This window comes from Hemitrygon akajei, chromosome 3 (genome assembly GCF_048418815.1).
Source record: "Hemitrygon akajei chromosome 3, sHemAka1.3, whole genome shotgun sequence".
Classification (NCBI taxonomy): Eukaryota; Metazoa; Chordata; class Chondrichthyes; order Myliobatiformes; family Dasyatidae; genus Hemitrygon; species Hemitrygon akajei.
In genome coordinates, this window is record NC_133126.1 from 192813384 (window position 1) to 192836805 (window position 23422).

General features: G+C 41.3%; 1 protein-coding gene across 1 annotated transcript in view; it reads right to left on the minus strand.

Annotated features, from left to right (window-relative positions):
• LOC140724494 (extracellular calcium-sensing receptor-like) overlaps positions 1-22795 on the minus strand; it is a 36965-nt gene extending 14170 nt beyond the window's left edge. Inside the window, exons 1-4 of the mRNA XM_073038943.1 lie at positions 22698-22795; positions 13480-13771; positions 10042-10872; positions 3651-3878 (exon numbers count right to left, since the gene is read on the minus strand). Coding sequence (XP_072895044.1) covers positions 3651-3878; positions 10042-10872; positions 13480-13737 — 1317 coding nt within the window. The 5' untranslated portion in view covers positions 13738-13771; positions 22698-22795. The remainder of the gene's footprint in view (positions 1-3650; positions 3879-10041; positions 10873-13479; positions 13772-22697) is intronic.
• Positions 22796-23422: the final 627 nt, after the last annotated feature.

Here is a 23422-nt window from a genome sequence, read left to right on the forward strand (position 1 = left end):
CCCTGAAGGTGGAGTCTCATGTAGATAGGGTGGTGAAGAAGGCTTTTGGAACGCTGGCCTTTATAAATCAGAGCATTGAGTACAGAAGTTGGGATGTAATGTTAAAATTGTACAAGGCATTGGTAAGGCCAAATTTGGAATATTGTGTACAGTTCTGGTCACCGAATTATAGGAAAGATATCAATAAATTAGAGAGAGTGCAGAGACGATTTACTAGGATGTTACCAGGGTTTCAGCACTTAAGTTACAGAGAAAGGTTGAACAAGTTAGGTCTCTATTCATTGGAGCGTAGAAGGTTGAGGGGGGATTTGATCGAGGTATTTAAAATGTTGAGAGGGATAGATAGAGTTGACGTGAATAGGCTGTTTCCATTGAGAGTAGGGGAGATTCAAACGAGAGGACATGATTTGAGAGTTAGGGGGCAAAAGTTTAAGGGAAACACGAGGGGGTATTTCTTTACTCAGAGAGTGATAGCTGTGTGGAATGAGCTTCCTGTAGAAGTAGTAGAGGCCAGATCAGTTGTGTCATTTAAGGTAAAATTGGATAGGTATATGGATAGGAAAGGAGTGGAGGGTTATGGGCTGAGTGCGGGTAGGTGGGACTAGGTGAGATTAAGAGTTCGGCACGGACTAGGAGGGCCGGAATGGCCTGTTTCCGTGCTGTGATTGTTATATGGTTATATGGTTATATGGTTATTATGAAAAAAAATAAATTCCACGTCTGTTTGCAATTGATTGTGTAATTCATTATTAACATCTTGCTGCCAAAAACCACAGCCAGCAACATTTTTCAAGCATGACTCTCGTAATATCTGCTATCAACAGAATTAAATCTCCATCCATTAAATAGCAGAATATTTCATTAGTTATGCCAATGTAACAATGAAGAGTTTGGCTAGCTTCTTCACACTGAAGTGCATTGGCTCTCAAAAGACTGCTGCTTAAAATGTTTCTTTGCTCTTTTTGACACTGTTGTTGAATTTTTGCTCAAAATCAACACAAGTTTGGAACAAGATTGAATTTCTATGTGGAGATATGGCATATCTGGCAGATCTGTATGATGAAATTAACATTCTAAATATGTAACTGAACAGTGAGAATTACAACTTAATCAAGGAAAAAGTCCAGTGTCCTCTCTTATTGGAAAATTGGAAATATATAACCAGGCATCAGGAGAAGAATGTTCTCACAGTTTCCCTGTATGAAAAGCATGACACTCTCTTTCACAGACTGTAATTTGCAAGAGCACTCTTTACACCTGCAGTCACTGAAGCAGGGTTTTCAGAATTGATTCAAAGCTTTGAACAATCTGATAATTCTGGACCAGGTAATTAACCTATTTCTTTGCAAGGAAGAACAGAAAGAGAGTTTGCAAGGAGAAATTCATAACGATGAAGAAGCAAAAATGTTGGCTTTTGTGGTATGTGCCTACATTGTTATATGAAGTTTCCTGGTCTTTGGAGAAGAGCCAAACTGCACTTTATTGCATTTCGATCCTCGTACCTTGTTGAAAGAGGTTTCAATGTACTGTACCACATTCTCACAAAAAACAGTAATTGCTTGGACATGGCAACTTAAGACTTGTGCTGCCAGAACTTGAACCAGATATTTCAAATCTTGCTAAAAACCATAAAGCTCAAGGATCATATTGATATTGAAGCTGCAGTACAGAGCACAGGTACTGTGCAAGTTAGGTTTAAAGACAAATAAAAATTTGCAGCTGAATAATTTTCCTCATGTTTGCATATGGCAGACATGTTTTTACACTATGGAAAGTAAATTGTGCCTAAGAGAACCATTGACAAGTATGAAACTGCTTTGTGGGCAGCATTGGGCTAAAAATGGGTTTTGGGAAACACTGCTCTAGGAAAAAGGCACTGGCTGTCCACTCTATTTAGAGATACCATATGGTAACAGATCCGTCTAGCCCAATGAGCCCAAAACACCATTGTGACCTATTAACATGCTGACCGGTATGTACTTGGAATGTGGGAGGAAACTGGAGCACCTGAAGGAAACAAACATGGTCAAGGAGAAAACGTTCAAACTCATTACAGACAGCAGCACAATTAACCCAGGTAGCTAGTGTTGTAAAATGTTATGCTAACCTCTATGCTACTATGCCACCCTACGTAGTCCTCTTATAATCTTATATACCTCTATCATGTCAACTCCCACCTTCCATCCTCCAACAAAAAAAGCCCTAGCTTACTCAAATAGAAGTAGGAACGATGGAGAGCATGAATCTGATGGGCCTAACGGTCTGTTTCCTTGCAATACTTCTCAATGACATTTTTCAACAAGCTTTTGGTCATATCTTACAATGCTCCACAGTTCCAAATTTGTAATTTCTTTGAACCACTTGTGGACCATTCCATTACATTGTAGTTGCTGTATAAATGGATACATTGCCATATTTATTGTCATTTTCAGAGAGTCCGAGAGATTTATTAGGATCAAGGATCAACTTTACTCACCATCACATTTAAATGTCGTGTGTTGGTCAGGGCAAGATGTGAAACAGATAAACAGCAAAATTTAATAATTATTAAGTATAAAGTATTATATAAAAATAAAGTTAATGGTAAAGGACATATTTGGAATAAAATGTGCATAAATACATAAATTCCAGCATGTATTTTCAATTAAACTGCATTACTGACATTTTTTAAAGTGGTTACAGTGCGTGACTGAGGTAACAGGTAGAAGAGGTCGTGTGGTGAACCAGAGTGGTAGATTAAATTTATCGTCTGGGGGTAGAAACTTGTAAGATGGCATGATTTCTTTTTTTTTGTTTTAATAGCCCTACAGAAGGGAGCTTTAGGAAAGGCAGTTTCTAGCGCATGTGTCCACAATTATCTTTCCTGCCTGCTTCTTTGTCCTGGATACATACAAGTCCTGAATTGATGGTAGACTGCAGCCAACGAGCTTTTTGACTGACCTGACAGTCTCTGTAGTTTTCGTACATTGTGAGAGGATGCTGCACAAACCAGACAGTAACGTCTGATGTGAGGATGCTCTCTATAATGGCAGTGTATGTCTTGGGGAAGGTGGAATTATACCAGCTCTCACAAGAAGTACATCCTCGGCTGAGCCTTTTTGTAATGAAGGAGATATGACTCCAACACAAGTTCCTGCAAAATTAGCTCATGGAAATCAGCCCCATTGCTTTGGAATAGTATTCAGGCATGAACAGGCCATGCTTAGAAAAGTGAGTGGGCTTTCCATTGAAACCTATCTAATATTGAAAGGCCTAGATAGAGTGGATGTGGAGAGGATGTTTCTGACAGTGGAGGAGTCTAGGATGGCACTGTCTCAGAATAGAAGGATGGCTCTTCTATTCTGATATGAGAAATTTCTTTAGCTAGAGGATGAAGAATCTGTGGAATTTATCGCTGTAGATGGGTAAGGAGGCCGAGTCATTGTCTATGTTTAAAGCGGAGATTGATTAAGAGGCTCTTGTTATGAAAGGATGTCAAAGATTACCAGGAGAAAAGCAAAAGTAAATCAGCCATGAAAGAATGACGAGTAGATTTGATGGGCTAAGTGGCCTGTTTCTGCTCCTGTGTCTTATGGTCTTATAAACTATGCTGCTTATTCTGGTATCGACATCTGTCAACAAACACTGAATCAATAAATGGGCCATCTTACCGAGGTTTGTTTGCCATGCCAAATGATATTTTCTTCCTTTATCTGCAGATCATGTTCCAAATCTGAAGCTGCGTCAAACCTGCCAACATGAACATACTTAACGGACCCGTCTGCTTCTTCTTGCCAGTTGACGATGTCGTAGGAGGCAAGCGGGTCTCCGTTCTCATCGAAGGAAACTGTCTCCCCCAATTTAGTTGTGTAACTCACCTTCTTCAGGTAATGGAGCAGCTTTGAAAAAGATTAAAATAAAGAGCAGAACTCATGAAACTATATTTACAATTGCTGAGACTTACTTTATTTATCTGATTAGAGATACAGTGTGGAACAGGCTCCTCCAGCCCAATGAGACGCATCACCCAGCAACCCACCTGTCTTACCCCAGCTTAATCACTGGGCAACTTTCAATGACCAATTAATCTACTACCCCGTAGGTCTCTGGATTGTGGGAGGAAACTGGTGCACCCAAAAGAAATCTACAGATCTATAGGGAGAAACTTCTTCCAGATGCACCAGAATCGATCTCTGAACTCCAAAGTCTGAATTGCAATAGCATTGTGCTAACTGCTCTGCTACTCTGGCACCCCAGATAACTACAGATTTTTTTAATGTGGAAATTAGAATCAGGTTTATTAAGACTGGTATGTCATGAAACTTGTTGTTTTGTGATAGCAGTACTGTGAAAGACATAAAATTACTACAGGTCACAATGAAAAGTATAAATAAATAATGCAAAAGAGGAATAGAGAAGTAGTGTTCATGGATTCATGGACCATTAAGAAATTGATGGCAGAGGAGAAGGTGCTGTTCCTAAAATAGTGGTCCACTGGGCCCTAAACCATTCCACTATTCTCTTAAATGTTGAAATCGAACATGGATCCATCATATCCACTAGCAGCTCATTCCACACTCTCACCACCCTCTGAGTGAAGAAATTACCCCTCATGTTCCCCGTAAATATTTCACCTTTCATCCTTAACCTGTTACCTCTAGTTCTAGTCTCACCCAACCTCAGTGGAAAAAGGCTGCTTCTATTTACCCTATCTATACCACTCTTAATTTTATATACCTCTATCAAATCTCCTCTCATTCCCCTACACTCCAGGGAATAAAGTCCAAACCTGTTCTACCTTTCTCTGTAACTCAGGTCCTCAAGACCCAGCAAAATCCTTGTAAATTTCCTCTGTACTCCTTCAAGCAATCCCAGGCACTGGTAACTCTTAAAGATTCTGGGGAGAGGCAACATCTGGAGGGTCTATCCTGAGTTTATTTTATTTATAGATTCAGCACGGAACAGGCCCAATTAGCCACAGCACATAACACACCACCTATTTAACATCAGCCAACTCAGAGGACAACTTACAATGATCAATTAACCTACAAATCGTTTGTCACATGGTGTGAGCAGAATCATCTGCAGCTTAACGTGAAAAAGACTAAGCTGCTGGTGGTGGATCTGAGGAGAGCTAAGGCACCGGTGACCCCTGTTTCCTCCAAGGGGTCAGTGTGGACATAGTGGAGGATTACAAATACCTGGGGATATGAATTGACAATAAACTGGACTGGTCAAAGAACATTGAGGCTGTCTAAAAGAAGGGTCAGAGCCGTCTCTACTTCCTGAGGAGACTGAGGTCCTTTAACATCTGCTGGATGATGCTGAGGATGTTCTATGAGGTTGTGGTGGCCAGTGCTATCACGTTTGCTGTTGTGTGCTGGGGCAGCAAGCTGAGGGTAGCAGACACCAACAGAATCAACAAACTCATTCGTAAGGCCAGTGATGTTGTGGGGGTGGAACTGGACTCTCTGACGGTGGTGTCTGAAAAGAGGATGCTGTCCAAGTTGCGTGCTATCTTGGACAATGTCTCCCATCCACTCCATAATGTACTGATTAGGCACAGGAGTACGTTCAGCCAGAGACTCATTCCACCGAGATGCAACACTGAGCGTCATAGGAAGTCATTCCTGCCTGTGGCCATCAAACTTTACAACTCCTCCCTCAGAGTGTCAGAAACCCTGAGCCAACAGGCTGGTCCTGGAGTTATTTCCACTTGGCATAATTTACTTATTATTATTTAATTATTTCTGGTTTTATGTTGCTATATTTCTACACTATTCTTGGTTGGTACGACTGTAATGAAACCCAATTTCCCTCGGGATCAATAAAGTATGTCTGTCTGACTGTCTGTTATGTCATTGGATTGTAGAAAGAAACCCTTGCACTTTACAGGGAGACTGTAAACCAAACACCAAACAATGGAAAACTGCAATCTGTCAAAGCATCACATTAACCACTACACTACCACAGAGCACTATACCTCTTTATGCACCACATACAAAATTTTAGAAGAACTCAGCACACCAGGTAGTGTCCATGGTGGAGTTACTTCTTTTCTCAGCTCGAAACATCAACTGCTTATTCACTTTCATAGATGCTGCCTGAACTGTTGAGTTCCTCCATCATTTTGTGTGAGTTGCTCTGGATTTCCAACATCAACAGAATCGCTCATGTTTGTCCTTTTTTTTTGGGAACCTTTTTAAGAAACATGGTAATTTTGTATACTGGCACTGTACTGCAGCCACAAAACAAGTCAGCGATGATGAATCTGAGTCTGAAATTATTTCTTTCTTGAATATCATGTAAAATACCTTTGTGGAATGTACCTGATCAAGTAGGTTCGACCACAGATATTACTATTTAACAGCCAAGGAATGAAGATGAAAATCTATCCCATTATATCCTTCAGGTTCAGTGAGGCTATGCTAGCCAAATGGGTCAACACAAATCAGGGCCATTTTCAAATGTTGTCAGCCACCACCCGCTCTCCCTTTCTCTGCCTGTAATACTAAAAGACCTATTGAATACTTCTCAGAATCAGAATCAGGTTTCGAGTCATGGAATCTTAGAACACTACAGCACAGATACAAGCCCTATAGTTCATCTAGTCTGTTCCAAACTATTCCTCTGCCTAGTCCTATTGACCTGCACTCAGACCATAGCTCCATATGCCTTCCATCCATGTATCTATCCAAATTTTTCTTAAGTGTAGAACTCAAACCTGCATCCACCATTTCCTCTGGCAGCTCATTTCCACACTCTTACCACCATCTGAGTGAAGAAGATCCCCCTTGTGTTTACTTAAACAATTCAGTTTTCACCATTAACACATGACCTCCAGTACTAGCCTCACCCCACCACAGTGGAAAGAGACTGCTTTCATTCCCCTATCTATACCCTTCATAAATTTGCAAAGCTATATCAAATCTTCCCTCATTCTTCTACAATTGAGAGAATAAAGTCCTAACTTATTCCACTTTGCCCTATAACTCAAGCCTCAATGTCCTGTCAACTTCCTTGTAAATTTTCTCTGTAATCTCAATCTTATTAACATCTTTCTGGTAGGTAGGTAACTAAAACTGCTCACAATAACCCACATTAGAACTCACCAATGTCTTATACTGTACAACTTCAACAATACATCATAACTCCTATACTAAACACTTTGATTTATGAAGACCAATTTGCTAAAAGCTTTCTTTATGACCCTATTTACCTGTGACACAAGGAGTAGGGATTATAGATCTGTATTCCCAGATCCTTCTGTTCTACCGCACACCACAGTAGCCTAATGCTCACCGTGTAATTCCTACCTGGGTTTGTCCTCCCCTCACATCACATACACTTGTCTGCATTAAATTCTATCTGCCATATTTCAGCCCATTTTCCCAGCGGGTCCAGATTTCACTGCAAGCTTTGATAGTTGTCCTCACTGTCCACTACACCTCCAATCTTGGTGTCATCTGCAAATGTGCTGATCCAGTTTACTACATTATTGCCCAGATCGTTGATATAGATGACAAATAACGGACCCATCACTGATCCCTGTAGGACACCATTTGTCATTGAAGCAACCTTCTGCAACCATTATTTGACAACTTCTGAAAAGCCAATATCTAATCCAATTTACAACCTCAAATTAAGTGCCAAGTCACCAAACCTTTTCAACCAACCTCTTGTGCAACCACCTTGTCAAATGCCTTGGCTATAATCCATGCAGATAACATCCAACGTTTCCTAAACCTGTTATCAATGTCTTTTATTGTGATGAAAACATACGAACTCCGTACTGTACAAAATTTAACTTTTGGAGACTTTCCGCTTGCCAAGTACACCTTTACCAGAAATCAACCTGTCCTAATTCCTTTTGTTGGAGAAAATTTGGCTTTCTCCAACTTTGGATCTCAACAAGAGGACCAGTCCAAAATCTCTCCATAATTATCTTGAAACTAATAGCATTTTGATCACAAGGGGCAAAGTGAACCCCTGCACAAACTTCTGTCACCTACCCTGTCTCATTCCTCAATAGGAGACTAGCATTGCACTTTGTCCAGTTGCAGCCTCTATGTACTGATTAGGGAAACTTCTCTGAACATATTTGACTAACTACCCCTCTCAGCCCTTTTACAGTATGCAAGTCCTAGTCAATAAGTGGAAGTTGAAATCACCTCCTATCACAACTTATACACACAAGAGGTGCTGGAAATCTAGAGCAGCACACACAAAATGCCAGAGAAACTCAGCATGTCAGGCAGCATCTATGGAAATTAATGAACAGTCAACATCTTGGGCAGAGTCCCCTCATAAGGACTGGAAAGGAAGGGGCAGATGCAGAAACAAAAATGTGGTGGAGGAGGAGGAGAAAAAGCTAGGGGATAGGTGAAGCTGGATTGGTGAGGGAAGGGGGGAAGAAGTAAGAAGCTGGGAGGTGAGAGGTGGAAAAGATAAAGAGTTGAGAAGAAGAAATCTAATTGGAGAGGAGATTCACCAGGGGCAGGTGATAGGTGGGTGAAGAGAAGAGCTAAGAGGCTAGAGTGGGGAATTGAATAAGAAGTAAGGGAAGGGTGGAAAAATAAGTTACCAGAAGTTGTCAAAGTTGATGTTCATGCCATCAGGTTAGATGGTATCCACCTAGAATATGAGGTCTTGCTCCTCCACCCTAAGAGTGACCTCATTGTGGCAGAAGAGGAGGCCATGAACTGACATGTCAAAACAGGAATGGAGATAGGAATTAAAATGGTTACTTTCACAAATTTATGTTTCTTGCAACAGTCTGCAATCTTTCTACAAATTTGCTCCTCTAAATCCCATGGACAGTTAGGTGGTCTAAAATATAATCCCATTTGTAATCAACCCTTTTGTATTCCTCGTTTCCACCCATACATCTTCACTAGGCAAGCTGTCCAGTTTGTCCTGTCTGACTTTCCCTACTGGTATGCTACTCCTCTCTCATTCATCACTCCTACGACACCTTGAAATAATAAGGTGCCAGTTCTGCCCCTCCTGCAACCAAGTCATAATTCCATGTCTGGATCCATTTGCTCTACAGTACTCCTTGCACAGAAACATACACAACTCAGAACATTTGTCCCACCATGCTCAATCTTTCAGTTGCCGACTGTACGTAATCTAAACAACATCTCTTCTCACAACTACTCCACTATCCGCTCTGGTTCTCATTCCTCTGCAACTGTTGTTAATCCCTTGTGCAGCAACCAGCAAACCTTTCTTGATTATTAAACCATAAGGCATAGGAGCAGCATTAGGCTATTCAGCCCACTGAGAGTGTTCCTCTAGTTCATCATGGCTGATTTATTATCCCTCTCAAGCTAATTCTCCTGCCTTTAAATAATAGTGCAAAATGAAAACACAAACCGTGAAGCAGTTCATTGACCATTCAGAAATATGATAAGGGAGGAGAGCAAACTGATCCTAACATGGTGAGTGTGTGTCTGCAGGCTCCCTATGCCTCGACTCTGATGGTAGTAATGAGAAGAAAGTTGTTCCATAACTCAGTCAGAACCGACTCTAGCCTTCACAAGTGAGATTAACTTGGCCAGCACAAGTGAATTGGAACTTGACATTAATTGGGGGCATTATGGCAGCATAGCGGTTTGTATAACACCATTACAGTGTCAGTGACATGGGTGCGATTCCCACTGCTGTCTGTAAAGAGTTTGTAGGTTCTCCCTGTGACCATGTGGATTTCCTCTGGGTGCTCCTGTTTCCTCCCACAGTCCAAAAAACATATGGCTGAAGGTCAATAACTTGTGGGCACTGGAAACATGGCAACACTTGCTGGGTCCAGCCAGCACATCCTTGGTTTGTGTTGGTCATGACGGAAAATTATTTATTTCACATATGCTTCAATGTTTTGATCTACATGTGACAAATAAAACTAATCTTATCAGCAAATAAGCCGCACCTACCAAGGGAGCAACAGTGGAGTGGGGTAATCAGACAACTAGAATACAAGATGATGTTGAGTGCCCATCATTTATAGAACTACATCTCCAACTAAGATATTGTCAACATTACTCAAAATCTTCAAGCACTTACCTGCCATGGTTTGAAGTTAAAGATGTTAGCACAGGTATTATTTGGTTCAATACCATTTTTGCAAGCATTTAAGTTGTGAAGGGCATGAGCTATTGCATATATGGCCTTGTACACGTTGTAAGAAACCCTCAGCTGGGACACATCTGAATATATATTGTACGTACTGTTTAAGTCCTCTGACCCAGTGCATTGGTTCTGAGTTGACCTCGAAGCGTTCTTTGCTGTGATGCTACTGGATATATTTAGAGAACACTTAAATATCGTCTCCCACAATTCATTCACAAAGAGATTGTTCGGAGTTTTGAATGGATGGGCTTCAAGCAAGAAATTCCTCAGACCTGGAATCTCACCTCTGCGAATTGCGAACCCTATTGTCCCGGACAGAAGGGGGAGATTCTCTTTGGTTGCGATCAACGCAGAGGTGACCCAGGCCTCACTCGCTATCCATTGCTTTCCAGTGATATTTTGTCTCACGATTTCTTGGATTAAAGGATACACGTCTCCCTCAATGGCAAACATGATGATGACCCTGGCAGTCGATGCTTTAATCGTCTCTGCAATTTGAAGGATCTTTTGCCTGGTGTACATTTTTGGAATTATTTCAGTAAAGGCAATGCACACCCCCAACCTTCTGACTTCGTCACTGAATGCTTGAATGCCATTGCGACCATAGTCATCGTCACCGGCCACTGAACCCACCCATGTCCAGCCAAATCGGTGCACCAGCCGGGCCACACCTTGGGCCTGATAGGCATCGCTTGGCATAGTTCGGAAAAAGGCCGGGAATTTATTCCTGTGACTCAGACATGCACAGGATGCAAAGTAGCTGACCTGGAGAGAAAGAAAAAGTCATGCAAAGCTTACCAGTAATGCAAAATGAGCAGCTTCTTCGTATGAGACCTTCAGACATTGGAGCAGAAACAGGTATTTGCACTATCGAGTCTGTTCCACCATTCCATCACAGCTGATTTATTATCCCTCTGAATCCCATTCTTCTGCCTTCTCTCCATAAACTTTAACAGCCTGACTAATCAAGAACCTTATCAACCTCCACTGAAAAAATACCCAATAACTTGGCCTCCAGAGACATCTGTGGCAATGTTCCCTACCGGCCATTTTAAATTGTTGAACCCATGAGCTGTGCTTCAAAATCAGAATTAGGTTGAATATCACCAGCATATATTGTGAAATTTGTTGCATTTGTGGCAGCGGTAAAAGGTAATACATAATAATAACTGTGAATAACTATGTATCTTGTACTGACCTGTTGCCACAAAACAACAAATTTCATGTCATATGTTATTGATAACAAACCTGATTCTGACTCTGCAATGGTATGATTTCACTCAAGTGCACTTTTGAAAGAACTATGCAATTAGACCCACATTGCAACTTTTATCTTGTAGCTCTGTAACTTACACCTTTTTAGTTGTTTTTTTCCCCCAATTTCCTTCTGATTAACCTTAATAAATCCACTGCCTTTGTTCCTTCAGCTATTGAGGACAAGAATTAGGACATCGGCACAGCCAGCCCTGAGACAATAGGCAAGGTCACCTGATTCCAAACAATTGGTTTATTGATCATTACAGAATGGGTCTCTGGTGCTTCCTCCACCCTCTCCTCTCCCTTCCTGCTTTCCCAACCATGATCCCCTCTCCCTGCCCCCTTCCCACACTCAATTCAGAATAGAAACTCTTATCAGAATCAGGTTTATCACCATTCACATATTTCATGAATTTTTTGTGGCAGCAGTACAGCGCAATACCTGAAATTACTTCAGGATGTACACCAGTCTTAAGTGCCTGAGATTTATATATATCTAAGCACAGTACAGTATTTTATTGTAATTTATTTTTTTATGTATTGCACTGTACTGCTGCTGCAAAGCCATGATTTTTGCGACCTACATCAGTGGTATTAAATCTCATTCTGTTTCTGATGAATGCATGCAGTGCACATTGGGAAACGGGATGGAAGTAGCACTGTAACAGTTTCTTCCATTTCACCCTGAAACCCTTCATAGTTTTATGTCCTTCTATCAATCCTCCCCATCAACCACATATAACATCAAACAACATATATAAATATATTTTCTCAGAGACACAATGGATTCTACAGATGCTGTACAACTTGAGCAACACACACTAAAATAGAGGAGGGAATTGACAGGTCAGGCAGTGACTATGGAGAGAAATAAACAGTTAATGTATCAGGCCAAGAACCTTCATCGGTCCTCCATAGCTCAAAGCACTGCCTGGCCTGCTGAGTTCCTCTGCATTTCGTGTCTAATTTGGGCAGTAGGGCAAATTTGCACACTCTATGACTCAATTACTCAGTGTGTCAAGCTATATCCATGGCGGACATGGGGAAGACTACCTTGGGCTCCTGTCACACCACTCCTCTCTGCACATTATATTGGCATTGCCCCACCTCCAATCTCGCTTTAATCAGGCTTTCAATCAGAAACAGTTCCTTTTCTATCCCCTTTCCCTAGCCACATATATGCTGCTCAACTAATTGAGTTCATCCAGAAGACTGTTTGTTGCTCCTACGCTGTGTGCCCTGTTGCTAGAGAAACATTGGAAAAGGTATCACAATGGCCATCTTGAATTTATGTATCTCCTTTAGGGAAGTTGCTTATCCAGCGCCCTTAACCATGTAACAAGGATTCCGCACATGATCTTGAGATCCCAAGACACTGCAACAGATGGTGAAGATTGCAGAAATTGTCATTAGGGTTTCTCTTCCTTCATCCCACCATTCAGGATGTATATCAGAAGCATGACAAGTGCAGTGCCTCCAGCATTATCAAACACTTGTCCCATCCTTCCCACAAACTCTTGGACCTCAGACAGAAGGTATCATAGCATAATAACCAGAACTGTCAGGCTGGGTAGCAGCTTCTAACGCCACCCCCAGGCTGTTAGACTTCTTAGCAGCCTGCTGCCACCCTGTACACTGTCTGAATGCACTGACGCCAGCCCCCCTCCACCCACACTCTGCAACTCACAGCCACACTCTCACACTGCACTGCTCACATTCCATTCTTTTATTGCTGCTGTTTCACATATTTATGCAAATTTATTTTATCATAATAGTGTCAGTAATATTATTCTGTCTTATGTAAACATGCACCTCACACTTTATGTCAACCTGTCAATCTTCGGGCCATGTCACTCAGGGACACATGCTAATATTATTTTGTGACTGTATGTGCTAGATCATAATGATAGATGCTGTGTATGAGTTTATATAACACCATGTTTTGCAACCTGGCCCCAGCGGAACAATGTTTCATTTTGCTATATGTACATGTGTGTGGTTCATTGATAATAAACTTGAACTGGAGATGAATAAGCACATTTTGTGCATGGAATAATGAAAAATCCCACATCATTCAACACTTACATCCCTCAACCTCACTTGAACACAACTTACCATTGGAACTCTGAAGGCACCCAGAGTGTGTTGTATGATCATGGACTGTGTTGAACCCGAGTCACCGACTATCACAGGAATGAAGGCAGATCCTTCACAGTTCTGGCTGGACACCGTGTCCATTCTTCCACTCGTCGATGCCAATGCTGATCGAAGAGACTGGGTGTGTGTGGCACACGTGTCGTATATCCGATAGCCCAGCCTCACGTGCGGAAGGAGAGTGCTGTCTTCGTTTATTTCTCGAATCGCAAAGATCATCGTCTGTACCCAACGGAAACTCCTGAGATCAAATCTGCAGAGAGAGTTGCTGAGAATTATAAATCAGGTGGAGATTCAGGCCGGAAACCAATATCTCTCTTATGTGGTTCATCTGCCCATCACCCCTCCTTTATTTGGTTCTACCTATCATCTCCAGCCCCTGAGTCTACTTGCCCTCTGTGTTCCTCCCACCTGACCTCACCTGCCCTTCATCTCCTAAGGATTAAAGATTAGCTTTATTTGTCACATATACATCGAAACATGCAATTAAACGTGTCACTTGCATCCTACATCACCTAGTTCTGGGGTAGGCGTATTTTGGGGGAGGTACAACATTAAAAAAGGACGGGTTCACTTGAACCCAAAGTGGTCCAATATCCAAGCGGGCACATTTAATAGAGCTGTTAGGGAGGGTTTAAACTAATTTTGCAGGGGGATGGGAACCAGAGTGATAGGGCCGAGGAAGGGGAAAACAGAAATAATTCCACGACAGTGTGCAACAGAGATAATAGAAAGAACAGGCAGGAGTTGTGGCTTAATTAAAGCCAGTGGCATAAGTTAGAGGGCAATAGAGGAGTGGTGCAGTTAAAACAGAAAGCAGCAAATATTGGACTGACAGTGTTGTATTTGAATGCATGCAGCATAAGGAATAAAATGGATGATCTCAAAATTCAGCTACAGATTGGCAAATATGACATTGTGGCCGTCTCTGAAACTTGGCTGAAGGATGGCTACCATTGGGAGCTGAACGTCCGAGGATATATGATGTATTGGAAAGATAGGTTAGTAGGCAGAGGGGGTGGTGTAACTCTGTGTATAAGATATATTAATTCATTGGAAAGAGATGACGTAGGATTGGAAGTTGTAGAGTCTCTGTGGGTTGACTTAAGAAATGGCATGGGTAAAATGACACTAATGGCAGTTATATACAGGCCTCCAAACAGCAGCTGATATGCGGATTACAAATTACAGCAGGAGATAATAATAATAGGGCTGTCGTGGTGGGAAATTTTAATTTCCTAAATATTGACTGGCATGTCCCTGGAGTGAGGGGTTTAGATGGGGTGAAGTTTGTTAGGTGTGTTCAAGAAGATTTCTTGACACAATATGTAGATAAGCCTATAAGAGGAGAGGCTGTACTTGATTTGGTATTAGGAAAGGAACCTGGTCAGGCGTCAGATCTTTCAGTGGGAGAGCATTTTGGAAATAGTGATCACAATTCTATCTCCTTTACCAGGGATAGGAACAGACAAGTTAGGAAAGTGTGTTATTTGGAGTAAATATGTGGCTATCAGGCAGGAACTTGGAAGAGTAAATTGGGGCAGACATACACAGGGAAATGTATGGAAGAAATGTGGCAAATGTTCAGGGGATATTTGTGTGGAGTTCTGGATAGGAACATTCCAATGAGACAGGGAAAGGATAGAAGGGTACAGGAACCATGGTCTACAAAGGCTGTTGCAAATCTAGTCAAGAAGAAGAGCTTCCAAAAGGTTCAAAAAACTAGGTAATGATAGAGATCTAGAAGATTATAAGGCCAGCAAGAAGGAGTTTAAGAAATAAATTAGGAAGGACAGAAGGGGCCATGAGAAGGCCTTTGCAGACACGATTAAGGAAAACTCCAAGGCATTCTACAAATATGTGAGGAGCAAGAGGATAAGACATGAGAAAATAGGACCAATCAAATATGACAGTGGAAAAGTGTGTATGGAACTGAAGGAGAGTGCAGAGGAACTTATGGAAAAGATCTTGACGATTATAGGGATGACTTACAGCAGACTGAAAAGCTTGAGCATGTAGATATTAAGAAAATGGATGTGCTGGAACTTCAAGTTGGATAAGTCAGCGGGACCGGATGAGATGTACCCCAGACGACTCTGGGAGGTGGGGGAGGATATTGCTGAGCCTCTGGAGATGATCTTTGCATGATCAATGGGGACGGGAAAGGTTCCTGAGAATTGGAGGTTTGTGGAAGAAAGGGAGTAGAGATACCCAGGAAATTATAGACAAGTGAGTCTTACTTCAGTGGTTGGTAAGTTGATGGAGAAGATATTGACGGGCAGGATTTATGAACATTTGGAGAGACATACTATGATTAGGAACAGTCAGCGTGGCTTTGTCAAAGGCAGGTCATGCCTTACAAACCTGATTAAATTTTTTGAGGATGTGACTAAACACATTGATGAAGGTAGAGCAGTAGATGCAGTGAAATGGATTTCAGCAAGGCATTTGATAAGGTACCCCATGCAAAAACTATTGAGAAAGTAATGGAATCCAAGGGGACATTGCTTTGTGGATTCAGAACTGGCTTGCCCACAGAAGGCAAAGTGAGTTTGTAGGTGGGTCATATTCTGCATGGAGGTCGGTCACCTGTGGTGTGCCTCAGGGATCTGCTCTGGGACCCTTACTCTTCATGATTTTTATAAATGACCTGGATGAGGAAGTGGAGGGATGGGTTAGCAAATTTGTTGATGATACAAAGGTTGGGGGTGCAGTGAGGGCTGTCAGGGGTTACAGCGGGACATTGATAGGATGCAAAGCTGGGCTGAGAAGTGGCAGATGGAGTTCAACCCAGATAAGTGTGAGGTGCTTCATTTTGGTAGGTCAAATATGATGGCAGAATATAGTATTAATGGTAAGACTCTTGGCAGTGTGGAGGATCAGAAGGATCTTGGAGTCCGAGTCCACAGAACGCTCAAAGCTGCTGAGCAGGTTGACTCTGAGGTTAAGAAAGCATATGGTGCATTGGCCTTTATCAATCATGGGATTGAATGTAGAAGCCAAGAGTTAATGCTGCAGCTATATAGGACCCTGGTCAGACCCCACTTGGAATACTGTGCTCAGTTCTGGTCACCTCACTACAGGAAGGATGTGGAAACCATAGAAAGGGTGCAGAGGAGATTTACAAGGATGTAGCCTGAATTGGGGAGCATGCCTTATATATAAGAATAGGTTGAGTGAACTCGGCCTTTTTTCCTTGGAGTGATGACGGATGAGAGGTGACCTGATAGAGGTGTATAAAATGATGAGAGGCATTGATCATCTGGATAGTCAGAGGCTTTTTTCCAAGGCTGAAATGGCTAGCATGAGAGGACACAGTTTTAAGGTGCTTGGAAGTAGGTACAGAGGAGATATCAGGGATAAGTTTTTTACGCAGAGAATGGTGACTGGATGGAATGGGCTGCTGGCAACGGTGGTGGAAGTGGATACAATAGGGTCTTTTAAGAGACTCCTGGACTGGTACATGGAGCTCAGAAAAATAGAGGACTATGGGTAACCCAAGGTAATTTCATGTTTGGCACATCTTTGTGGGCTAAAGGGCCTGTATTATGCTGTAAATTTTCTATGATTCTATGAGATAGTAAAGTTGTGTTAGAAAGATATTCGTTGGGGATTTTAACATGAAAGTGGATTGGGAAAACCAGGTCAGTAATGAAACTTGAGAATAAATTTGTAGAATATCTAATGGATAACTTTTTAGAACAGCTTGTTGTTGAGCCTACTAGGGGATCAGCTGTGCTGGTTGGGTGTTGTGCAATGATCTGGAGGTGATAGGAGAGCTTAAGGTTAAGGAACCCTTAAGGAACAGTGATCACAAAATTATCGAGTTCACATTAAAGTTTGAGAGGGAAAAAATAAAATCAAGTATGTTGGTATTTCAGTGGAATATAGTGAATTACAATGGCAGGAGAGGGGAACTGGCTGTAGTTGAATGGAAATGGACATTTGTAGGAAAGACAGCAGAGCAGCAATGGCTGGAGTTCCTGCTAAAAATAAGGGAAGTGCAGGACAGATATATTCCAAATAAGAAGAAATTTTCAGAGAGAAGAAGGACACTACCATGGCTGTCAATTGACTCAGACCAAAGTAAAAGCAAAAGAGAGGGCATACAAGGAGCCAGAACTAGTGGGAAGATAGGGGATTGGGGAGCTTTTAAAAACTTGCAGAAGGAAACTAAGAAGGTTATTCAGAAGGAAAAGATGAATTATGAGAGGAAGCTGGTGACTAATGTCAAAGATGATACTAAAAGTCTTTTTAAGTATATAAAGGGTAAAAAAGAGAATGGAGGGTCTATATAGGATGAATACAATATAATGCTGGATATACTGTAATGAGAGAATCAGAGAAGGCCCAGGAATTGAATGCGCATTTTGCATCAGTCTTCACAATGGAAGATGTTTGCAGTCTACTGGACATTCAAAAGTGTCAGGAAAGTGAAGTTTGTGCAGTGAAAACTACAACTGAGAAGGTGCTCAGGAAGCTTAACAGTCTGAGAGTGGATAAATCTCCTGGACCTGATGGAATGCACCCTCGTGTTCTGAAGGAAGTAGCTGGAGAGACTGCAGAGGCATTAACGGTGATCTTTCAAGAACTGATAGACTCTGGCATTTTACCGGATGACTTGAAAATTGCAAATGTTACTCCGCTATTTAGGAAGGGTGGGATGCAGCAGAAAGCAAACTATAGACCTGTAGCCTGACATCAGTGGTTGGGAAGTTGTTGGAATCAATTGTTAGGGATTAGATTACGGAATACCTGGAAGCACATGACAAGATAAGCCAAAGCTAGCATGGTTCCCTTAAAGGAAAATCCTGCCTGGCAAACCTACTGCAATTCTTTGAGGAAATTACAAGCAGGGTAGACAAAGGAGATGCAGTAGATGTAGTGTACTTGGAATTTCAGAAGGCCTTTAACAAGGTGTCGCACATGAGACTGCTTAGCAAGATAAGAGCCCATGGAATTACAGGGAAGAGACTAGCAGGGGTGGAGCATTGGCTGGTTGGCAGAAAAAAAGAGAGTGGGAATAAAGGGATCCTATTTTGGCTGGTTGCCAGTTACCAGTGGAGTACCACAATGATCGGTTTCGGAACCGTTGCTTTTTATGATGTATGTCAATGACTTGGACTATGGGATTAATGGATTTGTGGCTAAATTTGCCAATGATACAAAGATACTTGGAGGAGCAGATAGAGTTGAGGAAACAGAGAGCCTGCAGAAAGACTTAGATAGCTTAGGGGAAAGGGCAAAGAAGTGGCAAATGAAATACAATGTTGGAAAATTATATGGTCGTGCACTGTGGTGGAAGCAATAAATAGGCAGACTATTATTTAGATGGGGAGAGAATTCAAAATGCAGAGATGCAAAGGGACTTGGGAGTCCTTGTGCAAGGTACCCTAAAAGTCAACCTCCAGGTTGAGTCGGTTGTGAAGAAAGCAAATGCAATGTTGGCATTACTTTCTAGAGGTATAGAATATAAGAGCAGGGATGTGATGTTTAGGCACTTGTGAGACCACATTTGGAGTACTGTGTGCAGTTTTGGGCTCCTTATTGTAGAAAGGATATACTGACATTGGAGGGGGTTCAGAGAAGATTCACAAGAATGACTCCAGAAATGAAAGGGTTACCATATGAGGAACGTCTGACAGCTCTTGGGCTGTATTCCCTGGAGTTCAGAAGAATGAGTGGGGGATCTCATGGAAACATTCAGAGTGTTAAAAGGCCTGAACAGATTAGATATGGCAAAGTTATTTCCCATGGTAGGGGATTGTAGGAGAAGAGGGCATAACTTCAGGATTGAAGGATGCCATTTTAGAACTGAGATGCAGAGTTTAGTTTACTACTTTAGTCAGTGGGTGGTAAATTTGTGAAATTCGTTGCCACGAGTGGCTCTGGAGGCCAAGTTATTGGGTGTCTTTAAGGCAGAGTTAGGTGAGTTTTTGATTAGCCAGGGCATCAACGGGTGTGGGATGAAAGCAGGGGAATGGAGATGACTGGAAGAATTGGATCAGCCCATGATTGAATGGTGGAGCAGACTCAATCAGCCGAATGGGCTACTTCTGCTCCTATATCTTATGGTCTTATGAAAGCGTTGTGGAAAAAGAGCCAACCAGGGCCTTTAAGAAGGAATTTTCAAGATGATGAGGGAGATTAATTTGCAGGACTGTTGGGAGAGAAAGAGGGAATGGGATTCATGGCCTTACACGTCATGCCATTATAGCTCACATTTCCACAAGGAAGTTATGGTTTCCAGTGCTGACCACTTTCTACAGAGATTTGGTGGAAGTCCTGTTCGTTGATTGGTTGAGTTCAATTCCTCTTTGTCCTGTAATGTTTTGTACCTCTCTTAAAATGTGCTTGACCAAAATGTCATTACGTACATAATAAATAAAGTGCTCTCAGCACCGGACATCTGAAGTTTGACTTTAATGGATTGTATTCATATCATTCAGTGGCCACTTTATTAGGTACACCTGTGCATCTGTATGTCAGTTTCATAATGGTCGCTGATCAGCTATTCATGTGGTAGCAACTCAGTGCATAAAAACATGGCCTGTTTCTGTGCTGTACTTCTGTATGACTCTGATTCTAATGAACGGCTAGTGTCAGAGAGAGTAACCATGTGACATGCAAACTGTTGTAAAACCCTAGCTCGTTCACTGATACACACACACACACACACACACACACACACACACACACACACACACACACACACACACACACACACACACACACACACACACACACACACACACACACACACACACACACACACACACACACACACACACACACACACACAATGCTGGAGGAACTCAGCAGGTCAGCCAGCATCTGGGGAATGGAATAAAGAGCTGACGATATAGGCTGTGACCTTTCAACAGGACTTCAGCCTGAAATATCAATTCTTTATTAATTTCCTGACCTGCTGATTTCCTCCAGCATTTCATGTGCATTGCTCTGGACTTACGGCATCTGCAGAACCTCTTGTGTGAATGACGATAATTGCTGCCCTACCAGTAATCCCCATTTCTTAAGAATCAATTGATAAACTGCAATGAATATAAATTAATAAACTATCCGATCAACATTAATATTTTGGTAAAAATTAATGGCAAAAGTTTATCAAAATTTTCTGAGTGGTCTCCCAGCCCAATAAAATGGACTGTTGACCATATCTTGTCCTGGCCATGCACCTTATTGCCTACCTATACAGCACTTTCTCTGTAACTTGATTCTGCATTCTGTCATTGCTTTCCCTTGTACTACCTCAATGCATTGTTATATCACCAACACGAATGAAAGTATTTTAAAATGGGTTCCTTGTTCTTTTCTGATTCAGCAGCAAGAGTTATCCACAAACAATGGAGGGATTGTACTGAGTTAAAGATTATTAGAAGTATTTTATTAGACTTCATAAAGGATAAGATATAGAAAGAAAGAAGGATTCTTAACAACCTACAGAAAGAAGGAAATTAATACCTAACTAATCAATGAACCAATCTACATAATGCTGGAGGGAACCTCAGATGTCTGACAGCCATTCTCTTGGCCTTCTCTCTGTGTCTTAGCACTCATCACAACCCAGCGTAAGGGATGATTGCAAATTGCTTTTTTTTAAGTACCGCACAGTGACAAGCCCTTCAAGGCGAACAAACCCACGCTGCTCAATTACATCTATGTGACCAATTGTCCTATGAACTCATACAACTTTGGAGTGTGTATGAAACTGGAGCACCAGTAGGAATCGCAAGTGGTCATGGGGAGAATGTACAAACTCCTTACAGACAGCAGCAGGAATTGCACTCGGGTCCCTGGGGCTGAAATCATTCAAAGTTCAAAGTTCAAAATAAATTTGTTATCTAAGTACATATATGCCACCATATAGAACCCTGAGATTTATTTTCTTTTGGGCATGCTCAATAAATCCATAATAAAATAATAACCATAATAGAATCAATGAAAGACCACATCAAAATGGGCATTTAACCAATGTACAAAAGCACAACCTGTGCAAATACAAAAAGAAAGAAAAAAATAATGATTAATAAATAAGCAACAAATATCAAGAACATGAGATGATGAGTCTTTGAAAGTGAATTCATAGGTTGTGGAAGCATTTCTATGTTACAGTAACCACTATGTTGCTGTAATATCATTATATCCTTCAAAGATCTAACATAACTTTAACTCAGCACTTTTCCATCCTCTTGTGGAATCATTCTGTACCATCTTATTGCTTGCTTCCTTTGGCCTATGTAGAAGCATAGATAGTTGGTTTGTAAGGAAGAGAACATTCTTCAATTCTTCACCTGTGTCTAATCTCAAGAATGTGAGTCAATGCACATCTTCAGGCGATCACCATGTGCCAAAATGACACCAAGATGTTTTCCAAACTTCCATTTTGTGTTACACATTTTAGCATATACCAATGAGGAATTTAGATTTAACTCTTTCCTTGACAAATATGTTTCTCACTGTACCTCTGTACATAGGACAACAATAATCATATGACAAACAGCAAGAAAAATAAATTTTAATAAACTCAATGTTCAAAGTAAATTTATTATCAAAGTACATATATGTTACTACACACTACTCTGAGATTCATTTTCTTGCAGGCACTCACAGTAGGTACGGAATAACACAATGGAATCAATGACGAAGTCCACACAGAGACGCTTGGACAACCAACCAATGTGGATAAGATAACAAATTTTGAAAACACAAATTGAAAGAACTGACAATAGAAAATTAATAAGTAAAAAAAAACTGAGAACATGAGTTGCAGAAACCTTAGAAGTGAGTCCATAGGTTTCATGTAGATGTGCTCATTGGTGAGGTGGGCTTTACCCATGATAGACTGGGTCACATCCATTACTTCTTTGTAGGATTTTTTGTTCAAGGGCATTAGTGTTTCCATACCAGGCTCTGATGCTGTTAGTCAATATAACCTCTCAACCCCCACTGAACATCTAATGAGCTTTGTCAAAGTTTTAGATATCATGCTATGAAATAGCATAAAATGAATAGCAAATTATTAACTGAATTCTTTGGTTAAACATAATTGCAAATGTTTATAAAATGATTTAACCGAAGATAATTAGAAATCTGGGAAGAAGCTAGTTTTATAATGATAGAAAGTCTGTTTGTTCATAAATGGTCAAGTGTAGACTTACCCCTCACAGTTCGGTGTCACCGCTTCTACTCGGAAGGAGGAATCCGGTTGAACTATCCGAAAGTGAATGGGAAACAAACCAGCCAGGATCACGTCTCCATCCTCGGAGGCAGTGCTGATGTTAAACTTTGCTCGAAGTTTGCAGATGGGATCTTCTGCTGCTGAAAGAGTGGGCGATAAGATGAACAATGCAGGAAACAAAAACACCGTCATCTTGTCTCTAGCCGTCTGTGGAGGGATGTGCCCACAATTTATGCAACAACCAAGGATTTTTTTTTTTTAAAAAAGCTACGGCATTTCCCCAAAGCCAGGGGAGGAAAATATGAACCTCATCACTCCTGAGAATAACTATTTAGTCAAGAAAGAACACAAGACTTAAAGACAGCAGCAAACATTCTGCTGGAGGAGCCTCAGCAGGTCAAGTGGCATCTATGGGGGTGGGAGGGGAAGAAGGAACTGTCACCATTTCGGGTTGAAACCCTGTGATCACATCTACATTAAGACATAAAAACAATACACATCTGGGGAAAAAAAGCTAATGATGATTGAAGCCATTTCCTTTCCAGACCTGATGAAGGGTCTCAACCTGAAATGTTGATTGCTTATTCCTTTCCATAGGGAAGGAACCTGACCGGCTGAGTTCCTCCAACATTGTGTGTGTTGCTAATGACTATTGATAATTACTTTCTTCTGGGTCCAATGTTCCCTGGTGTCATTCCTCATGAA